General features: G+C 35.9%; 1 protein-coding gene across 4 annotated transcripts in view; it reads right to left on the bottom strand.

Annotated features, from left to right (window-relative positions):
* The window catches only part of ltbp3 (latent transforming growth factor beta binding protein 3), a 67,487-nt gene extending 44,952 nt beyond the window's left edge, over positions 1-22,535 (bottom strand). For 2 of the 4 annotated variants that reach the window (XM_087252367.1, XM_087252368.1), the window contains exon 1: positions 21,862-22,535. In XM_087252367.1, the coding sequence (XP_087108493.1) occupies positions 21,862-22,102 (241 nt within the window). In that variant the 5' untranslated portion in view covers positions 22,103-22,535. 4 annotated transcript variants of the gene reach the window in all.
* Between the last annotated feature and the right edge of the window lie 1,436 nt (positions 22,536-23,971).

Genomic DNA, 23,971 nt, shown 5'->3' with positions numbered 1-23,971 from the left:
CGGTGATGGGCCATATTGTCAAGCCTCACAAGTAAATCAGTTTATAAACGTATGTTGTTGTTGTTTCTTTTAAATGTAAAAATGCTCTAAGATGATTTCTGTAAGCGTTATGTTGGATTGGGGTAGGGTTAAGAGAAAAGAAAAAAATGATTAAATAATTATAAAAACCATTTTGCCCATAAAAATTCTTCATAATGATATAAATGTACATGTGTGCAGTGGTACAGTACCATTGGTACAGTGGCGAAGAAGCAAAGAAATGTTAACATTCCTCAGATACCCTGGCTCAAAGGCCAGCAAGCTCAGACACATACAGACTGAGAACTGGCTCTCCCTGGCAGAAAGACGCATGACATAAACATTACCCAATGATATATTTATAGATATTTATACAATTATGAATTTATTTTTAATTACATATCAAATATAACACACAGTATGTATGCATGATAAAACTAAGAAACGAGCTCATTAATAAAACAACAGTGCTTTCAAAGTCAGCCACCTCCTCACAAATCGCTTTCACACCAGCCAACATTTGTCACAAATGCCTCAGCCGCAGGGTTATTCAGTTCAGATAAGCTTCAACACCTACAGGTGAGTGTGGTCAACGAAAGACATGTTTATACATAACAAAGTGTAAAGAGGATTGATTTGATTTCACCAAATTCTTGTAATTTCTTTTTAAATATATGCAACCACTGACCTGCCTTTCATCAAATCAGTAAACACCATTTGATCTTAAATAATGCAATTATTTTTAATGAGAAAACACTTCACACCTATCTGAGAAAATGAGTTTGAAAGTTCAAGCTTAAAAAGTATATAACAAATATATCATAACCTCAATTAAGCAGAATTGCTCAGACATGTAATTGGTGGTTGGTGCTCATGATTATGGTCATCAGTAAAACACTACCTAACACGCACTGTAACACGGACATGGATATTCAAAAGCTGGTCATTTTTTTAAAAAGTAAATATTAATTTCTTTCAAACAAATCTCATTGCTCATCTTTCAAATGGTGGTGTATAAAATGTGTAAGATTGTGTGTCATTCTGATAATTGTAAACTGAAATTCAATTCCAGCACATTACTTGACTAACAAACATCTCTCTTAACACATTACCTAACACATCAACACCAGATATCTGCTAACAAAGATACTAACAAACACACCAACAAACCTTGCCACTAAATTACATGTTAGCAACCATAATTTGCTGTTCTAAACACAAACATACGGAAAATATAAAAGTGGCCATTAGTGTCAAACTGAAGGTGGGGCGAAAGAGAATTCAACCTAATTCAGTTTCTTGACAAAAGCCCATAGTGGGTCCCTCTTTATATCTGTGGGATACAAAATAACAAAAGCAACAAGCACACGCCCAAGATAATACTGAGCCCAAGTTTCATGGAAAAATATACAGACTATATATGTAATCACTATCAGCTGTGTTCAACATGACAGTCGTAAAAACATCAGAGAGATTTTACAAAAGAGGGGGTGTTTACTAGAAGCCCATGTACATGTTCAGTGCCATATGTCAACATACATAAACACTCCCACATAAATACCACACAAACACAAATATTAACATTCTAGCAAGTATAGATGCCTCTTTCTGGTGAATACAGAAGCATTTTCTTTTAAAAACTTTAATAAGACCTTTAGGCAAAATGTTGCATTAAAGGAAAAATAGTATCCCTTTTCACCAGAGGTAATACAAATCTATGTAGCCCCTACAATGTGTCTGTGAAATGTTAGCTCATACTACTTCACAGATAATTAATAATAGCTTATAGTTTTCCCTGTATTTGGGTATGAGGGAAAACGGTTATTTTGTTTCACTTTAAATGCAAATGAGCTGTTGCAAGAAGAGGGTGGAGCCTATTGACCTTATTCTAAAATGCGGATGTGCGCCTGTTTTCGCGATTGTCTTAGAACTTCCGATTTAGTCGTATATGGGAGAAATGACTAGGGAATAATAAACGGCAGAAAACGGTCAAACTACTTGCTCTACAAACAAATGTTTGCATGACTATACAGACCAAGTAGAATAATATAATAAGAAAATATCAAATTGCAACATCAAGCAGCGTAACGAGCAGTTTTTAACGTCAAAAAATGAATGGAAGTGAATGAGACCGGAAGTCTCAAGCCAAAAAGAATCAAATGGCAGCGCCCGCTCGTCGGTGGAGAATAAGGTGAATATGCTTAGGCCTGTCACAATAATCGATATGTTGACTTATCGTGCAATACTTGGAGTTGACTTCAATGTTTTTTTGGCTATGCAATATATCCCAGTAAACAATTTTGTGTTTAATAGACGTCTAATAGACAGCTTGGCTAAAACAAGGGTAAACTTGGGCTGTCAGTGGAAATCTAAATAGACATCTAAAAATAGCCCAAAACTAAACTAGTCCTCAAATAGACAGATTAGACAGACTTTATATGTGTAGCCATTAATTTCTGTTTATTTAATGTTTAGTCTAGTTTTGGGCTACTCTTAAATGTCTATTAGATTTTCACTGAAAGTTTTCAATTGAACATTAACCTAATAGAATATTTAATAGTATGAGTAATAGGACATGTAATCAAATTATAGAATATAAATAACCTTAAGAATGATAAGTATTTTAAAGTGTTATTCTGACACTCCGAAATCAACAAAATAAGAAAATCTCATAAATAACCAATAAAGGATTAAAGGATTACCAATGAGGTTAAATCCTTACATAATTAAACTGTAGTCGGGCAATAATGGAGAGGAAGAAGTTACAGTTTCTAAACTGCACCAAAATGTTTCTGAGCAGTCAGTGAATCCATTTATGTAGCTGTTGTGGAGAAAAATGGATTCAACTCATCGACTATGTTGCTGTTCTGTTCTGATGTGATGCATTTTGCAAATTAACATTACACTATAAGACATACTATAAGGCCCGAGTAAACTTCAGATAAGGTTATTTTTGTTCTTTGTTTAAGGGCAAAAAGATGTTTGAAAAAGCTGAGTGGAGATATACTGATTTCGAACACTCCAACAGCCCCGTGCTGCAGTAGGCAGGGTTTTAAATGTGTCATGCTGCTCGCATGTACACCCTAACACAACAACAGTGTTGGCTATAAGAGAAGAACACAGTTTCCTAATCAACAGGCAAACAACCTTCTCCATCTTGCCACACACCAAATGAGAAGCACCACCACAGCATGCCACATCTTTAAAATATTTTCTATTTGCCATGGACAAACACTGAATGGTGCTGTAGGATTGGAGAAAAGATGTGGCGTGACGCTCTGGATCTTCTTGTCTGGTGTGTGGTGTCCTCCAAGTCTTTAAAATGCGATTGTAAAGGTGCGGATATACCCTCCAGTGCATTCATGTTGCTAACTTTGTGGTGATTTCGGATAATGCTTTACTGTCTGACCTCTCCGTATATAAGATACGAATCAATCGCACACCAAGGAAGGCGGAGATCAAGAACACATCCACGGTTTGCATAATCTCTAAGGCCCAATAGTAGCTAAAATTAGTTTAGGAGTCAAAATGATCTCCCTCAAAAAGCCAGCTTGATGAGCTGTTTTGAACTGCCGAGATGAACTCAAAATTAATTTGGCTTTAGCTAGATTTTGTTCAAATTGACAAAATATAACTTTGTTTTTCAATTTCAGTATTTAATGAATGAATTTAATGAATGAACCCGCCAACTTATCCAGCAAGTTTTTACACAGCGGATGCCCTTCCAGCCACAACCCATATCTGGGAAACATCCACACACACAATTTAGCCTACCCAGTTCACCTGTACCGCATGTCTTTGGGGGAAACCGGAGCACCCGGAGGAAACCCACACGAATGCAGGGAGAACATTCAAACTCCACACAGAAATGCCAACTGAGCCGAGGCTCGAACCAGCGACCCAGCGACGTTCTTGCTGTGAGGCGACAGCACTACCTACTGAGCCACTGCTTCGCCTTAATTCAGTATTCAATTCAAGTATTTTTTATCATTTAATACTATTTTATATCTTAATAAAACACATAAAAACGACTGATTATAGTGTATAATATATGATTTACGCTGTCAGTGAAAGTTTTCACAATAAAAAACACAAAGCTGCATGCAAATAAACCCTGTCAAAAGGGATATTTGTATACATTCACAAAATATAAAGTGAAATACTTATTACTTACTGTGTATGAAGCTCAGTATAAAGTGTTAATATTGACCAATAGAAACTACTTCCTTTTAGGAACTATTTTTTTCTTGAAAACAGACCAGCAGACCAGCGTAAAATATATTTTGTGCAATACAAAAATGGGGATGAATAGAGGGATCTATGTTAACAGGCCAGATTGCCAGCAGTTATGTATAGGACTTCCATTCTCTTATGTAAGTGTAGGGGAAATCTGTTTTGGATTTTCTGACCGGTTTGAATTTATGAGAACTATGTACGATGTGCAAAAAGATGCAAAACGCTTTAAATGCCATCTGAAATTTCATTTTTCTCAACCTCCTATGTTTATGTTAAGTTATTTCACTTTACAGTCATCAGACATACCATATTCATTGACAAAAAAGTGAAACTACCGAACCTACCCACAAGAGCTCAAGAGAGTTTTTGCATTAGAACTCTTCATATATTCATTTTCCTTTGGCTTACTCTTTATTTCAGAGGTCACCACAGCGGAATGAACTGCCTATTCCAGCATATGTTTTACACAGCAGATGCCCTTCCAGCTGCAAGCCAGCACTGTGGAACATCAATACAAACTCATTCACACACATGCACAACAGCCAATTTAGTTTAATCAGTTCACCTATAGTGCATGTCTTTGGACTGTGGGGAAAACCAGAGCACCCGGAGGAAACCCAAGCCAACACAGGAAGAGCATACAAACACCACACAGAAATGCCAATTGAACCAGCTGGGACTCAAGCCAGCGAACTTTATGCTGTGAAACAACAGTGCTAACAACTTGATTTTTACCACTGTGGATACACACCTCCACACATTATAGGAGTAAATTTTGCACAACATATGGCCTTTAAAAGTCTCTGAAACACTAAGATGCTAGTGTTGCATAACAGCAAACTTTTAAAGCCCCCAATTTGTTGAGTCTGACCTGAACTAAAACTATTTTTCACAAACCTTTACAAAACAACAAACACTGCAGACAAAACATCAACCCAGCACAAGGGGCAAACTCTCTTTCATCTCCATGTTTACATTTTCCTTCCATGACACAACGTCTTCTTAAGTCTTTTCATTTGGTTACACAGGGGGCTGAAAGTGTCAGAACTTTGGCAAAAGCAGAGGTTTCTGACGTTATGAAAGCAAAACAGATGTGAGAATTCAGGCAGCGTGGACTGATAGGATGCCTGTGATTGTGATCCTCAGTGCTTGACATTTATTTTTGCATTTATAGGAAGGAAAGGAGGAGGAAAGAGGACAATTATATTGGAATATTAGAGAAAATGTTGTCTGTTCAATGAAAATACACCGCAAACTTTAGCCTTTAATCATTATATAAGAATAGTTCAGAGGCGACACAGTGGCGCAGTGGGTAGCACGATTGCCTCACAGCAAGAAGGTCGCTATTTCAAGCCCCAGCTGGTTCAGTTGGCATTTCTATGTGGAGTTCTCCCCATGTTTGTGAGTTTCCTCTGGGTGCTCCACTGCAGATTTCCTCTAAAGTCATGCTGTATAGGTGAATTGAATAAGCTAAAGTGTTCGTAGTGTATGTGTGTGAATGCAAGAGTGTATGGGTGTTTCCCAGTCTTATGTTTTGGCTAGAAAGGCATCCGCTGCGTAAAACATATGCTGGATAAGTTGGCGCTTAATTTCGCTGAGGTGACCTTAGATTAATAAAGGGACTAAGCTGAAAAGAAAATGAATGAAGAGTTCAGGTTTAAAACCCTCTAAATGCCATTTAAAACGTTCTTCTGAAATTCGCATTTTTCTTTGGCTTTTGTGTGTAGGTTCAATAATTTCACTTTTATGATGACGAATATGTTCTTTTTATATCCTTTAAAGTGAAAAAACACATAGGAGGTTTAAAAAAATACTCATCTTAGAAGTAAATTTCACATGACTCTTGCATCTGAACTTTTCATATATACTACGTCTATAAAGAATTGACTCATTGGAAATTCCATTTTTGAGAGTTGCTGAAAAAAACTGTATTTGGAAGCAATTTGTACTTTAAAAAGTCAAAACTGAGTCAGAAGAGTCTTGACAAGGTGCTTTATCTGTCAGTGTTTAAATGGAGTTGTAAGGTTTAGTCTGACTGAGAAAATATTGATGTTTTGGTGTCTGTGTTTGAATGGGCACCAATGAAAGAGAAAACCAAAAAGCCGTCTTGGGCTCTGAAATAGCAGGGGTCTCTGCAATGGCAGATTAAGTAAAAACAGGGGTCCAAACATAACGCTTGACATCACTGCCTCTCTCAGATCTATGATTAGTCTGTGGAACATTAAAGGGGCTAATGCAGTATGTAAGAATTCTCAATTATTCATTGCTTTTTTATTGCCAGTGTGCAAACAGCTTGTAATGAACCTATAAAAGACGAATCATACCCCGAGTTGCTATGCTGTCAATGAAAGTCTGTAGACTCATTTTTTTATGAAGGGTGGTTTTGTCAGGTAAGTTAAAAGGATGTGACATTTACTTGTGCGCAAGAGAGCCTATGACACATGAAATTAATATTTACACTGTGATTTAAACGTTGAAAGAGCTATTCCATTATGTCAAAAATACTGTAGAAGGGTTAACATGCAGCATTGTATGGAGCAAAGGTGGTTTAAGCCAGGGGTTCCCAAACTTTTTAGCTTGCGACCCCCAAAATAACAATGCTAGTGACTCGCGACCCCCAATATCCTCTGAGGTGGTTATATAAACAGAAACCTTGCAAGCAATAGCGCACACACAACACTAGACCCAAGTTTTTCTTAGTTTAATTTTTTTATTATGTATATCAAAGCTGTAAATGTGCCCGAAAGTTTAACCTAATGTTATAAAATCAATCTGCTGCATCTGACGCCATTGGCATGTCCTTAAAATTATGTAATTACCCCAGAGGTCGCAATTCAATAGAACTAGTAACTATAAGCTACTGTAGTAACTATATAATATATATTAACTATAAACAACAATTTTTCTCTTCAGTAGTTTATTGATTAAATATGGTAATTCTTATGGTTTAATATAAATAAACATATTTTTGGAAATCACCAGGGGACCCCCTTTCATTGTCCCGCGACCCCCACTTTGAAAACCACTGGTTTACGCGACTGGTTGCAATGAAAATACTCACTGCAAACACATCAATCAAAATGACAATACTCAAAAGTGATTTAAATTTTAGCTGGATAGAGCAGGGCAGGATGAATGTTTTAAAATCTGATTGAAAGGACATTTAAACGCGAAACAAGAACTATTTGCACACGTGCTATGCCTTAGAAATAGCATGATGATGCAACGGATGTTGATGAAATGATGTTGTTTCTGTTAAATGTAGTTAATGGCTGTTGTGCTATGTATAATAGAGTTTTCATCTGAGAAGCGGCGCAGGTCCATGTTATTCCACAAGTTCTTGCTTAAGAAACTTATCAATAAAGGTCTTGATTAGGGCACAGGATTGGGCATTTTACTGATTCATTAATATGACTATATCATTGCACTTTGTTAGAGCTTTGTGTGCTTGTCTCCTAAGACCCAGAATATATAAATATTTAGTCTGCTTTTTTAAATGAAACTAATGAAATGTGAATATCTGGGCAGTGTACACATCAATAAATATGAAATATGTGCAATATATCTACCTAATCAGTCAGTATGATGCTGATGATGTCACGACCCCCAGTGATTTAGCCAATGCCGATTGCTAGAGAACTACACATCTGCCACTTTAATGAACCGCAACTACCGTCAGGCACCTCACACAAACACCAGTTCCTGATTCCCCCTGATTACACACACACACTGCTGGAAGCTCATGATGGACTGACTGTCAGGACTATAAACACAGCACACACACGCTTCTTGAGTCTTGTGGTCTTTAAGTGAGCATTACTAATGCATTTTCCTTTTCTTGCCATGTTTTTGACCTTTGCTTTGTTGTTTTGCTGCCTGTCCTGACCATTCGCCTGTATTCTGACCACACTTTTAGATTATCTGCATGCTCCTGTCTGTCCCTGTTTTGACCTTTACCTGCTTGACGATTTTCTTAATAAACTGCACTTGGATCCACAACTTCATTGTACCATGACTCATTACAGATGAATTGCAGAGCTGGAAGAAACATATTTATACATAAAATCTCACATTCAGATATAATTTTTGTCATGTTTATTTTACATTTATGCATTCGCAGTTCTTAGTTCTTAGAACTGAACCCACAACCTTGGCGCTGCTAGTGCCCTGCATTACTATTTCGTCTATTTGAGCTATTTTGTTTTAAGAGTAGAGCATGCGGTATATTTACATATTCATCTAAACTTTTCTTTTAGCGATGTAGATGCATCAGTAGGCCTATGTTCATTTCCAGTACTTCGGTGCAAAGTTATTTCCAAATTTTTTATATCTAAGAAAAAAACAAATGAAGGACTTGAGTGGCTGTGAAAGAATAAAAGCACAGCATGTTCCATGAATTGTACTGTAGTTTCACAACATGCCAGCTGTTCAGCAGATATAAATCTTTCCACACATTCAGTATAAAGAAAAACTTCAGAAAGTGTTTGGAAAGTTTGGAAAATTTTGTTCACTGCCTCAATTTCATCGGTGTAAAAACCAGTGCTCTGATGAATGTCTATCACGCACCTCAAAATTAAAATTTTCTGATATTTTAATCCCCAATAACAATTCTTCCATACACCATTACCTTACTCAAAGTCCTCATATACTGTACATACTGTTCCCTGGAAAAAGTCATACAGTTTTGGAATGATATGATATGAGGGTAGATTAAAAAAAAAGTGACAATTTTCTTTTTTGGTTCAACTATGTCTTTAAATAACAAACATCAAATGAGTCAATGAAAGGGGTGACTTATAAAAATATATAAATAGTGCTAACATCAATAATGGAGCTTGTAAAAGAGAATTAAATTAGCCCTATCACTCAAAAACCCTGTCTATCGTTAACCTTTAGATGTTTTCACTTGTGAATAACCACTGGGTAAGCGGCCAATAACAAATACACACATATATATACACACATTCCTTTGCTCTGCTTTAAATAACTGGCCTCATTCTCACAGTGAAAAGCAGCGAGTTTACTCTGAGTAAACCAGAATGCTTGTTTAAGGGCCTGAGTTTCAATATTGGCCTTTAAAAAAGCCCACAGCTGCCACCTCTCCCTCAAACACAGACACCCACTTATACACAGTGTTCTCTTATCACTTTCCAACACAACCTCTAATTGGTATTTCAAAGTCTTTGACTGGCAAGACCAATTATGCCAACTGCGTCTCACTTGGCTTTGCTATCTTGTGTAGAAGGTGCATGGAAACTTTAGGGAAGATTTGGAAATATAAAAAGTTAGACGCAAAAGATAGATTAGAAGGTATGGCAATGGGAAGCGACTGAGAAACTAAAGGTCAATGACACTACAAAAAATGTTTTTCAGAAGGGAGTAAGTCATATTTTTTTCATCTTCTTATTGTTACAAGCTCATAAGCTAATAAATAGTAAAACTTGAAAGATCAATGAGCAAAACAGCAAAAAACAATGTTGTATTAAAATTTGATTCAAAGTTTAGGTTGTCCATATTTGCTCTAATTTGGCTTGAACCTGGCATGTCTTTCCACTGAAAGCTGACACTTTAAACCAATAAACTGTTGATCATATAAGCAATCTTGTCGGTTTAGATGACTTGCATTCATCAAACCTCTCAATTATAAACATTTTGAAGCAATGAAGTTTCGGCTTAATAAACTTTCAATGAAAGTTAATCTCTCAAACGACATGAGGATATATAATGACATAAGGATCAGCAAATGATGACAATACATTTCATTTTGCAGTAAACTAACCCTTTAAATGGATTTAAAAGAATTTTTAAAAATAATAATTTTTTACATTTTCAGAGTACAACTGACCTTGTGCAGTATTGTAGCGGTTGAACACTGTAAAAAAATTATGTGATCAATTAGTCATGACAGCATATGCTTTTATGAGTTATAAGTTTAAAAGTTAATAGATGAAACTTCTTCACATTTCTGAGGTTGCTTCTGCATTACAAATGACTTCCAAGCCGGCGTACATTGGAACAGCCTTTATGATTGAAATGAAATAGGCTGGGGTTTCCACAAAGGTAACCCAGAGTACCAAAACATATTTGGGTAAAGTGGCAGTAGGTGGGTCACACAGACCACAACAAAGACAGACATTTGAAACGCATTTTTTTTTTAAAAATGAGCACACGTGACTTTAGCATTGTTTTTTAGATGAACAAGAATGTTCACTTAGCCTGTTTCGTTAATATCTGCCAACATATTATGGTATTTTTAATCTTTAAAGGGTCAAAACGTACATACAGCACCTTTAAATAAACTAAAAATAAATGAAACTAAACTTAAATAATAAACAAAATCTATATTTTATTGTCAAATACTTAGAGGAGTGAGTGACTACGTTTACACATAAGTAATCAAATGATTTGCCTTAATCTGAATAAGACAATAACATGATGAAGGTGTTTACATAAGTCGCTTTTTGAATGTTTGATTCATGATCCCGTTTAACATGTTATAGCACATCATTCGATTAACATTATTGCATCCACGCTATTTCCTCTGGAGTTTCATGTAATTTTGGGTGTTTCATTTTTAATTTGTTGACTTTAATAGCAGGTTCCCACTTCACTTTCATTAAAGAAGATTTTAAGATTGATTTCTGTTTAGATCGATTATAACCTTAATCAGATTAAATTAATCAAAAATTGTTGTTTACATGGTAGACTCTTAATCAGAGTATTGCCCTAATATTGTATTATAAAATCAGATTATTGGTGTCCGTGTAAACGTAATCACTGTGTATGAAACTTTTGAAATCTTACACTAAACGGTAACGTTTCGGCTTTGATTTGATTATCAATCTTAGTCATATTATTAGATCTCTAAACCACAGCAGCTTAAACATGTCATCCTTGCAACAAAAAGAGCAGCATAAAAATCAAAGAAAATTAATGAGGGTGGGACAGTTTGACCAATTTTAAAGTCGATGGAGGTTCCAGCCCTGCTGCATATCATTTTCGAAAACAAATGGTAGCTGACCACTGACTCATACGCTCACAAACACACCAGGATTGGCACGCTTCTGGAATGTTCAACTGGATTTCTGACACGTTTTCCTCTCAGAAACTGCTCCTTTGTGGCTTGCTGCATGAATTTTCCATGCATACGAGCAAAGGGGAGGAACAAAGCCTGATTAGCCCCAAAGACTTTGTGTATAGTTATGTAATAAATCTGGCACTTACTATTTTGTGCACTCTAAATCACTGCAAGCACTGCACTCCATAGTATTCCAGTAAAGAAGGATCGCAGACTGTGCTGCAAGTAAAAGCAAGCTAAATAAAGAGAATGAACAGAAGGCACCAAAATATGAGAAAATATGTGTCGCTTGCATGTGAAAGAGCGGGAGTTTTCGTGTGTGTGAATGAAGACTGAAATAGTACTGGGATCATTCTGGGCACTCTACAGAAGTGCAGGATGGTTTGGGGTTTACACACCTCTCGCCACAGAACCCAGGCCCTGGCACTGACTGACAAACAGAAGGACACAACAACAGAAAAAGAGGCTGCTTTCTTGGTGCTTGACAAACTGCTAATGACAACCCAAGCTCATAAAAATGCTTGTAGCAACAATTTAGCTAAATTTATATGACGCTGCTTCTTGCATTTGTCATGGCAGTTTTAAAAGTAAGACGTCAACTGAGTGGTGCTAATAAGCATTCAGTTTTATCCAAAAGAGAAAAACAGGACTGTAAGAATGTTTTATTACATTAATTTATGCACATATTGATAAATTACATGGCTGGTGAGTGGGGGTAAGGATTTATCCCATTTTAAAGTAACACACAAAGCACTATTAACCTTACCGTAGTCTTAGACAAAGTGTTACAGAAGAAGAAAATGCACTGGCTGAATTGATCATACCAGGACTCATATTAGAGAATTCTGCATATAAAGTTCAATGAAACAGATTTAAGCTACTGCATGTATACGTACATGCATATATACCTACTTCTGCCACCCACATACTAATATAAATACATTATTTTATACATAATTTTGCAAATATTTCCTGTGATGTTTGACGAAACTCGAGAAAGTATTATTTGTTCTAGCTTTGCTGTTTTCTTTAATATTATCATACCCTTAAGATTTTATTGACTGGCTACAGAACAAACTACTGTTATCCAATAATTTTACCTGATAAACCTAACTTGTCTAGTTAACCTAGTCGTATGCAAGCTATCTTTAATTTGAATTCTAGTATTTTGCAAATTAACTAGAAAAATATTATGTAGCTGCTCTCATCATGGCAAAAACAAAAAAAATTGTTATTAGAAATTATTTATTAAAACTTTTTTGCTTAAAAATGTGCAGTGAATGTCTTCTCTTCTCTCACAGGAGGGCTAATAATTTTGACATTACCTGTATATATGTGCACAGCATATTAGTTTGTCAGTTGGTTGTAGCAGCTTTGGTGCCTTTGCTGACCCTTACCCCTCTATCTGTGCTCAATGCTTTTATGTCTGTACTTCACTGTCCTGTTTAAAATAATGGTTTAAAACCCAATTATGCAAAATAGTACAACTATTTTGATAAATTATAGCACAGACTTGTTCAAGCAACTCTATGTAAGTGCATCTTCATTATCTCTCCAGTAAATTTTAAAGAGGGTATATTATGCAAAAATCACTTTTATAAAGAGTTTAAACACAGTTGTGTGAGAACAGTGTGTGAATATAGCCAGCCACTAATGGTAAAAATGAATTAATCTTATTTTTTATAATGATGCTTCATAAAAACTGTCTGTAGAAACACTTATTGACATTCTCCTTCTGTATATGTGATCAGAGAGTGAAAGCGTTTTACACTAATATGTTTTAGTTTTAAAACGCATAATTTTGCTACATTGACACCATCCTTCCACACTTTTCTGGAGTTTTCGAGTGCCGAAAACGGACCGTTTTGTAAATGCTGAAGAGGCCGTCTTCATTTTAAAAAGCCATCCATCTGAGAATGGAGGCGTGGCTGCAGACATTCACCTATCTGATTGGGGCTTTTTCTTCAATATTAAGTAGCCTACACACAGTTCAGTCTTGCATCCTCTTCTTGTAAGTTCAGACTTCGCAAGTGTGATATGGTAAACAAACTCAGGAGAACACTTCGGGTAAGTCTTCAAAGGGAACAGTGTACTCTATAACATCATTCACAACACCCTGGCTATGTTGTTTCACTTTCTCAACAATTAAATGAAATACCCTTAATACATACCCTCTCTTTTGCTGAATATCAGTTTTAATAATCAATAATGGCCATTATAAAAGTATAACGTACAATAAGATTATACAATATAGGAAATAAAGGCAAGCAATATATGCGGTTACCTTAATTAAGATATTAACCTAACTTATCTTTGCACTCAGCCAAAACATGTTACCTGAGAACAATAGATTCAAAAGACTAAAGTTGGGAAATATGTCATTAGATATAGACAACAAGATGAGTTAAATATCACGTTTAACAAATATAGTGAGATTAGGTCCAGCGGTAGATCCTTGATGAACAGTCCGACGTGCACAGCTCTTATATGGGTTTATGTGCTTAAAGCACGCTGCAGTGCATGCCAGAGTGTGTGTGGTCACGTGATGTAAAACGGTGTAGTATGGACGGAGAGTTGTTCAGAAACACGAGGGTGGACGTGGATTGTTTTCATTCTAAAACGCTGTTTTAAACTTAGAATGTATTAGTGTAAACGGGGCCTTGGTGACAATCTCTCCCTCATTAGCATAAACAGCCCTTAGGTGAGCTTGCCATGAGGTATTTTGAGCTGAAACTTCCTATAAACACTCTAGGGTGTGTATGTAGATTTGTTTTACATCTTGAAAAAGGAGCATAATAGATCCCCTTTGAATTATGAGAAAAATAATAAAAGTTGTTGATGTTCTAGTGTTCATTTGAACTGTGAAGTTTGGTAAGCTCACATTTTTTATTGAACCTTGGTAAGCTAATAAAAATGTCAGTACAAAATCAATTATTTCCAAAAAAATAAGATCGAAACTAAGGCTGCAAAATATATTATCTGCAATAGTCACATCTCAAAGATAAGCAATGTTGAGTCTGGATTATAGTTGGCCAGTAGCTACAGAAATGTATTTAATTACTGTATTTATACAGAATTTATGAAATAAATAAATAAATAAAAAACGTACAACTTTCTTGGAATTTTTGTCTTTTTTCCAAGTGCAAATATCTACATTTCAAAGCAAAAATAAAATTATTTGACTTACCCTACTGGCAGACAATTTTGCTTGTTTTCAGGAAAAAAATCTTAATTTTGCCTCATTTCATCTAAATTTAAAAAAACAAAATAATATTTTTACATGATCTAAGAAATGTTTTAGAAATTTGGACTAGAAATGAGACTCTTTAACTATCTTGTGAAACTGTATTTACATCGTAATATTTAAGGCAGGAAAATAAAATATCGCAATATCAGATTTTTCCAACATTGTGCAACCCTTTGTTAAGTAAGATGATTTAATGTTCAAGTATGTCTTTAGATGCCTGATCTTCCAGACCCTCTGATGAATTCCATGACTGAAACCACAAAGACGAAGTTGGAGAAAAATGTTATATGTATCATCTTGACAACTAAGTCAGGCTTAAAGCATAAAGTAAAATACTTCATGGCAAACTCACTGATGCCATTAAAAAAAGATTTATCATAATGATGATTACAGCTTTAATAGCATTTGAGATTTGCTGCAATACATATTTCCACTAAACACATATGAACTCTGGACTCTAGAAACGGATAAGCTAAAAACTGAAAGAGCTTGTGAGGAGAGTATAATTCACTAATGGAGTCGTATGATAATCAGTGGAATTACTAACATTCAACCAGGGCTGTATTACGAAAGATAACGTTGTGGAGGTTGTGGGAGCTTCTTGTCTGTTTTCATAATCTTGTAGACAGACAGACAAATACTCGGATTCTTGTGAAAACAAAAGGACATGTGTGAGGAAATAAGGGTAAACATATGCAGGAGTGCCCACAGTATAGACATCAGTGATTATTTCAGTGTAGGGTTTGGGTTTGAAAAGTCAGGCTTCGGAAGCTAAAAATTCTGAAAGTGTCTGTGATTGAGGGTTTTTAATTTTTGTATGATTATTGAAATGACTTTCACTAGGCTTGGCCATATCAAATTACAGCTTCTTCCAAAAAAATGGTTTTAACAGCTATAGACATGAATCCATTGGGGCTTCTCTGATGACAACAATACACATTAACGTTCAAAGGTTTTGACTAAGTTTTTAAGAAGCATATTCATTTATCTCAAGTCAAGTATAGACATTTATAATTCTACAAATTGTACATTTCTATTTAGATTTTTGAAGTAATTTGTTTCACTGTAGAGGCACCATGGTGGCTCAGTATTTAGCACTGTTAAATCACAGCAAAAAAGTTTGCTGGTTCAAGTCCTGGCTGAGTCAGTTAGTATTTCTTTGTGGAGTTTGCATGTTCTCCTCGTGTTCATGTGGGTTTAATCTAGGTGCTTCGGTTTCTCTGACAGTCCAAAAACATGCGCTATAGGTGAGTTAGAGAAAATAAATTGGACAAAGTGTATGTGTGTGAATGAGTGTGTATGAGTGTTTGCCCAGTACTGGGTTGCGACTGGAAAGGCATCTGCTGCATAAAACATATGCTGGAATAGTTGGCGTTTCATTCCACTATGGCAACCTCTGGTAAATCAGACACTAAGCTGAAAGAAAATGAATGAATGAATTAGTTAATAAACAAATGTTTTATTTTAACAAAACAGTAGTCCTGTTAGTCCATGTTAAAATTTAAAGTTTATAATAATAGTAATGTGTAATCTTAATTCTAACAGTATTAATAAATAATAATGAAATCACAATATTTAATTATTTAAATGTAATATGTAAGATTTCATAAAAATCATATTACTTTTAATAAGTGGTGGTTCATTCCACTGTGATAAAGCTGAGACAAAGTCAAAGGCAGATGAGTGAGCGAGTGATTACTTTTTTTTTATTTCTACTTATATTATACAAAAATTACATCAGTACTGTTGTTTATACATTTCTTTACACTGTTTTTATTGTATTATCAATAATTATAAAGCTTGTTTTACAATCGGATTCTGAATCAATGAATCAGATTTAACACCAAAAGGATGACTATACAAATAAATACATTAGCTAAACATATTGTGTAGTTCATTCTAAGGAAATGCAGCAGTTTTGTCATCGTCAGCTTTAAATTGGAGCTCTTCAATGGATTTTTAATGTACATTAGCTGCAAATAAATCATAATTGGTTACAAAAATCTTTTCTTTGTGTCATTAAAGGGACCTCTCACCCACACCTGAAAATTTTGTCATCATTAACTCACTCTGAACTGGTCACAAACCTGTCAGAATTAAAACCTGTAACAAAAGAATTCCACAGTATTATTTCTTTTTTTTCCCCTATTATGGAGGTCATTGGTTTCAGCTTTCTTCAAAATATCTACTTTAGTGTTTAACAAAAGAAGAAAGAAAACCATAAATGTTTGGAACCATTTGAGGGTGAGCAAATAATGAGTAAACAAGCAGGCGCAGCCATTTGAATCTCTTTAGCTCAAGACTTCTGGTCTCATTTACCTTCATTCATTTTTTAACATTAAAAACAGCTTGTTATGGTGCTTGATGTTGCAAACAGATTTTTTCTTATTATATTATTCTCCTTTTCATCCTTTTTATGTATAGTCATGAACACACTTGTTTGTAGAGCAAATAGTTTGACCCTTTTCTGCCGTTTATTATTCCTAGTCATTTCTCCCTTAGGCAACTGAATCAGAAGTTCTAAAACAATCGCAAACATGAGTGCACTTCCACATTTTAGAATAAGGTTAATACCTTTAACATTAAAGAGGTGGTGTTGACTTAATGTTACTTTACATTTAGAGTGATTTTTACAAACAACATTCACATAACCTGGCCTTAACAAAATGAATCAGATTATGTGGCAAAAATGACGTTTGCTATTTAGAAAGCAAGTCACCAATCCCACTTCCTATATGCACTCACACACATCACAAACCAACAAATATCTTGGTCATCTTTTGAGCTTGATGTGCTTGGACTTCTTTGGATTTCCATAAATGTAGCTTTCACCCAGCCGTGACTCAGCTTCCTCCTTTATTTTTACCGCATTTGTTTATTTTTGGACTCGACTCATTCAAAAACACATGGGCATCCAGCAGACAAAATTAGAGAGCACAAGAGAGCTAGGAGAGACAAACACACCCCAAATGAACCTGTTGAGAGGCAGACCTAAAATAACGATCACTTTCATCACAACAATTCTGATGAAAAACCCAGGCAAACATGTTTGAGCTAAACATACCCACACACACACTCTTAAACACTCTAAGCAATGAGCATATCAGCTTCTGGCATTCTTTACTTGAAATAACAAACTAGAGCACCGGTCCTTTACGGAGGGGGGTTTCTCGCACATACATACATACACACACAAACTATTTTAGTGGTGCGTCGCCTGCAACTGTGTGTTTATGTGAACAAAGAGAATGTGAAAGTACAGTATGTGTGTGTGTGCTTAAGAGAAGAGAATATGTTTGTGTGTGTATGTGAAGTCCAGATCTTGCTGCGTAGACTTTATGGCACCATGCCTTACCACATCCAATCTGATACAGCTCTGAGCGAGAGCTACCCTGCCAACCAGACAATATGCAGAAGCCATTACCAAGAGCGAGACAGAAATATAGGGGGGAGAGAGAGGGGCTTATTATTGCGTTTCCAGTTAAAGACTCACTTGCCATTTATTTCCCTATAAAAAATACTACATCAAAGGAAGAGTTCACGCAAAAAAAAAAAAAAAAATTAAAATCATGCTGTCATTTATTCATTTTCAACCTGAGGTGATTTCCCAAAAATGACGTAACTCGCAGCTGAACTATCATAGTATGATGCATCGTTTGGGGAAAAAATTGATTTAGTGATAAGTGTTTCCCAAAACCGTAGTTGCTTTGTCGCAGATTCTTCGTTTGAAACACGTAAAACATCCATAATGATGCTCTAAATGGGGCGGAGTAACAACTTCTTTAAAGAAAAACCCCATAATTGTTTTGTGCAAATTATATTGTTTCACACTCATACGCATTTAAAAAAATCCAATATTATTTTTGGTGAAAACATGCACCCGTTTTTCATATTAACTGAAATATATGTAAACAGCACAATATTATTAAGAATATGCCATATTCTTGTCCAAAACATAAAACTACTTGGCTAACACTCTAATCTCATATTATATAAATCGTTAATCGACATTAATTTATATTTATTGTTGTTGTTATTATTATTATTATTATTATTAAGTAGGATATTATTTGTTTATTTTTTTTTAAGTTTACTTTTACAATTTGACACATTCAAGCCACTGCTGAAATGTTCTAACCAACAGGCCTATGTCATAAGGGGTTACAGTACAGAAACATTTCTTAATAAGTTAATCTACTTTTAATTAAAAGCATAAACGTATCCTATATTTTTGTTTTTGTTTAACAAGCTTTGGAGATGTAACGTAAATTCTGCTTTTAAATAATAGGTCACCTACATCTTTCGTCATGAGCCACAGCTGCGTTCAAATTGGCATAAATGTTTTCAAAGTGCACTGCGAGGGGAGCACAATTGTCAATATGAAGATCGCTGAAAACTGAACTGTAAAAATACTTTGAAAGCAAATTACAACCTAAGAGAGATGACTTTAATGTTGTTTTTTTAATTATACCAAGTTTAAATGTTAGAATGTTCTAAATTAAAAGGGCACAGGGGGGTAACTGGGAATAGAACAGCTCGAAAGAGTTTGCGAATGTTCGTTAGAGCGATGGATTTAAGAAACGGCAAATCACCAAACTATGTTTGTAACGACATAACTTGCGTCCATAGCTGGCCAATGATGGTTTTCGGAAATGCACCCCTGTATGACTTTGTTTCTTCTGTAAAAAACTGAAATAGATGTTAGGCATACTAACTGGAGTCAATGTTTATTTAAAAAGACAAGAAAAAGTGCAAAATTCATGTTAAGAAGATATAAACATGTAAAGCTTGTAGTTTGTCACTTCCTGCTCAATGGATAAACGGTTTTATTCATGACATGTCATACTATAGTTTCCATCAAATCATAACCAATCAAATGCTCTCTATCTGACATGCCCCGCCCCCTTCAAGACTCTTCACAGTTGCTTCACATTTAATGTGCTTGAGCTCAACTGCTCTCACTGACAAAGCTGTGATAAAACAAAATGCTATTGGCTGTTTTTTTTAATGAAAAGAGTTATTCTATGTCACACTCTCTCTTCGTGTTTCAGTTGAGATTACATCAAACATTGAATAAAAATGCATATTTCAAAGCACTTCAAGGGACCTTTAATTTATACATCCTCAGGCTATTGAAGATAAAGGTTTTCTTTTTCTTCAGTGGGGTATTAAAGATGTTTTTATCCAGCTGAACACTGTTCATGGTGATTTATAACATACAACACTTAAAAAAAAAACTTTTCTGCTTGTTCAAACTACTGAGCTGAAACAACACAATTCTTGATGGTTTTTTAATTGAAATGTAATTTATTATTATTGTTATTATTTTTACTTTTGGAGAACAACCTGATTGTTTTACGTTCAATTCACTTAAAATTGTAAAAATTATTAAATCAACGTAATAGACTTATGTTGAAGAATTTGTGTGAATTTACAGTAAAGTTAACAATTACTTTGAGAGTCAAATATATATGCAGGCAAAACAAAATAAATACCTGCAGGTCAGATGAAGTGAAATGATTGTTTTTGCATGAAACTGAACATTATTAGATATATACTTATGCTAATGTGATACGCTAGCTTGATTCGGATTGGTTGATGAACATTGCAATTATTTTAAGGGAAACGTAAAAGCTAAACAAAGTTCCCGGCAGGTATTGACTGCATTGCAGTTCTATTTCACTATTCCACAGAATGATTTCTGGTTTTGTCAGCCTATCTACAGTTGTCAAAAATCTAATCAAAACAAAACAGAAGGCTTTGGGTGTGATTTGCACATCACACAGGAGCTGTCTGAAGACAAAAGCCTGACAAATGTCTTGAAATACAACATCTGAACAGTATGAGTGTAGGGCTGGGCGATATGGCAAAATGCAATGTGGATAATTATATTTCATATTGAACGATAACAATATATATTTCGATATCAGTTGTTAATGCTTCCAGATTTAAAAACGTACCCCAACAAAAGTTTGAGTGTCTATTAAATGGCATAACATATTTTCGGACAATAAATTTTCAGTGGCCAAAAATTCGGTACATCTCTTATATCAACAACACACTTTTAGATTTTCATTGTTGCACAATTCTGCTGTGTGATTGACTCTTAGATCAATATGGAGTTAAAAAGTCCAGAACTTATCATCGTTTTTGACAAACTTGAGCAAGAATCGATATAATATTGTGGGTGTCACGGTGGCGCAGTGGGTGGCACGATCGCCTCACAGCAAGAAGTACGCTGGTTCAAGCCCTGGCTGGGTCAGTTGGCATTTCTATGAGGAGTTTGCATGTTCTCCCTGTGTTCGTGTGGGTTTCCTCTAGTTTCCCTCACAGTCTAAAGATTTGGTAGAAGTGAATTTAATAAGCAGCCCTAGTATGAGCATAATTTTTCCAATAATTCAATGGCAAATTGCTAGTTATCGCTTAAATGATCTACAGCTTCAGTAAGTGCCTCCGAATGTGTTCATGACAGTCTGGAGAGCAAGCTTGACCTAATGATGCACAGGTTCAAGTTCACACGTGAGCTAATTTTGATTGATAACAACATTTTAACGATTGGAGCGTCCAATATTAGACGGGTAAAGTGGTGCCCCATAAGTACAATTAAATGTACGACAACACAATTGCTCTTCTTCTTTAGTGTACAGATCCGCTTGCGCCCCAGAATGTCGTAAATGTACTCAGAACTTTTTGCTGAGACTGTGGATTAAAGGTAACAATGTTGTGAAACATGCCCTTGTTTCTTCCACAAACCAATGATAAGGCATTAAAACATCGGCAGAAGCTTTGAGTGTTACTTTTATTTTGCCTGCATATGTTTTTTTTTTTTACTTTCAAAGTAACAGTAGCCTTGCATTTTATCTATTACCAAAGAGCATAGTTTCCACTAAAAAACTTCTACTGAAGAAAACAAGCCTTGGTTGGCTTGACAGTGAGTAAATTAACCGCAGATTTTCATTTTGAGTGAAGTTTCCCTTGAATGAAGATTGACCATGTCATTCAATAAAGTTCTGTTTAATATCACTTGAGATTTTCCTGAAGAAATAAAGCTATTACTGGTTTGGAACAACACGCGAGTGAATAAATATTCCAGTCAAGTCATTCTGTGAACAGTTTGATTTTGGGCGAACTTTGTGGTCATTATTCTTCATCTATGAAAATAAGTGCACTCTCGAGTATCATAGTATGGAAAAACTTTGGCGTTCCTGAATCGTGACCATTTCTGCCAACAGACTGAACCAAACAGTTACACAAAAACAAAAAGCTATTTGCACTGTCTTACCGACTCTGAAGCCAGGCCCGGTCAGTGTGTCCGCCGACTGTCCGTTTTCACCGATGAGAGTGGTGTTGTTGCCCTGCTCGCAGGTGTCCTGACACTGACCCTTCAGGCATGTCCGTTTGCAGATGAGCGGCGCGATGACCACTTTGAAACGCTCGCGGGTTGACGCGCGCTCGCCGCACAGAGCCAGCCGCGGGAGCGCGAGCCAGATGAGGAGCAGATGCGAGACAATCAGCGAGGGCATGCTGGCATCCCTCAATGCCAACACAGGTCATTCACGCTACCACCCACAGTATATCCACGTAAAGCCTGTGCGGATCAGGCAGTCCCTCCGGGCACGACCGCTGAAGACGTTTTGCTGGAGCCCAGTTTGGAAAATGTGCGCAAGCACGCACTCTTTTCCCAGGCAGAGCTGGCTATGAAAGTTCTCGCGCAGAAACTTTTTCCTGATGCCTTCCTGTGACTTTTCAAGTTAGAAACCTGAAAATTTACGTCCGGTTCTGTGGATAAAAAACACAGATTATCCGCGTCGATGCCGTTTGGCGCATTTTTACAAGGCTTTTGAAATTCTTACATGTTTTGAATGACAGACTGGCAGCGGAATAAGGTGGAAAACTCCTCAATCCCTAAAAGCCTCTTCCTCCTCTTTGCTTTCGGTCGCTGCGTGGATGGCGTGTGTGCGCGTATCGCAGTTTGGGAAAGTTTAGGAGGAGGAGAGGCATAGCAGGAGCCAATCCACGGGCAGCCGAGCTGGCTGAGAGCCAGAGCAGCACAGGAGGGAGACTCAAAGTGGTTTTGTTGTCGGTGCTTCTCCTCACCTTCTTTTCCCCTCGTTTCGCACTCATCAAGCGCTCGATGTGGCGGCAGCGCGCGACCTTCCGCTGCGGTCCCGGTGGGTAAACACAAAAAAGGACAGTGGCAATGACTGATGCGGTGTTGCCCCGGGCCACTTATTTTGCATGAGGCATGAGCCAAATTTATTTCCAGTGTTTACCACCTGAGTGCATCAAGAGCGCAGTTTAGGCGATTTACGAGCATTTGAAAAGAAAGAAAACGTCAAACATCAAATTAATTTTTTATTTAAATTTTAAAGTTAATTTTATTAAGTGTATAATATGCTTTATAGCATATACAGTACTTTATATAGCACGTGTAACATTCAGTATATAACAGTAGCCTATACATGTCACAACAGTATAATTTTACATAAATGCTGTGTTGCTGTATAATATAATATTATATTTAAAATTTTTATGCAAGTAGACTATTAAAAAGTTTTTTTAAAGTAAACTTACAATATAAATAATAAACATTTTTAAATAAAGAGAGGGATTTATAGACTCAATCAAATAGGTAAATAAATAACTATTTCAAATCAAAAATTAATAGAATGGAATATTTTAACCATATCTCAGTCAGATATTGAGTAAGTATTGGTCCTGGCTTTTATAGATTTAAAATAAATATTTTTCAGTTGTTATAGGCTAAGTCTTACTTCTTTTTTCTTTGAAGGAAAGTATCTTTTTGTTTTTTAGTCTGAAAGACATTTAGGCTACTAATATCCCATTTAGATAAACTTCTGTAAAGGATAGTCGATGATTTTTAATTTAATATAGGCCTAAAAGTGTTTAGTTTTTTGTGAACAGCACAATCACTGTTAAAACAACATAGTAAATATACATACAAAGACCTCTAAAAATCTGCGTTGGTGATTAAGATTTAACCTGTTTGAATATTGAGTACAAAGAGAAGGATGTTCATGCAAATATGTTTTTGCTGGCAGATGTGGCTGTTTTGAAAATTTACCCCCCACCTCAAATAGAAAACCACAGAGAATAATTTCATGGCAAGGACGTGTGTAAACAAGAAAGGGAGAGTTAAAGAGACCAAGATCAGCCGTAGGAAAGATAAAACTGAGAGAGGGATGATGGAGAGGTAAAGTTAGAGAAAGTGAGTTGAGTCACTTCCTTTAAGAAAAGTGAGAATGTTTGCTTTCAGTCACTGAGGAAATGACTGCATGAGAGCTTCTCACTCTCTCTCTCTCTCTCTCTCTCTCTCTCACACACACACACACACACACACACACATACACACACACACACACACAGAGAGA

The sequence above is a fragment of the Danio rerio genome, chromosome 5 (assembly GCF_052040795.2).
Source record: "Danio rerio strain M-AB ecotype USA chromosome 5, GRCz13ab, whole genome shotgun sequence".
Taxonomy (NCBI): domain Eukaryota; kingdom Metazoa; phylum Chordata; class Actinopteri; order Cypriniformes; family Danionidae; genus Danio; species Danio rerio.
This window is presented reverse-complemented; position numbering and strand designations above follow the sequence as displayed.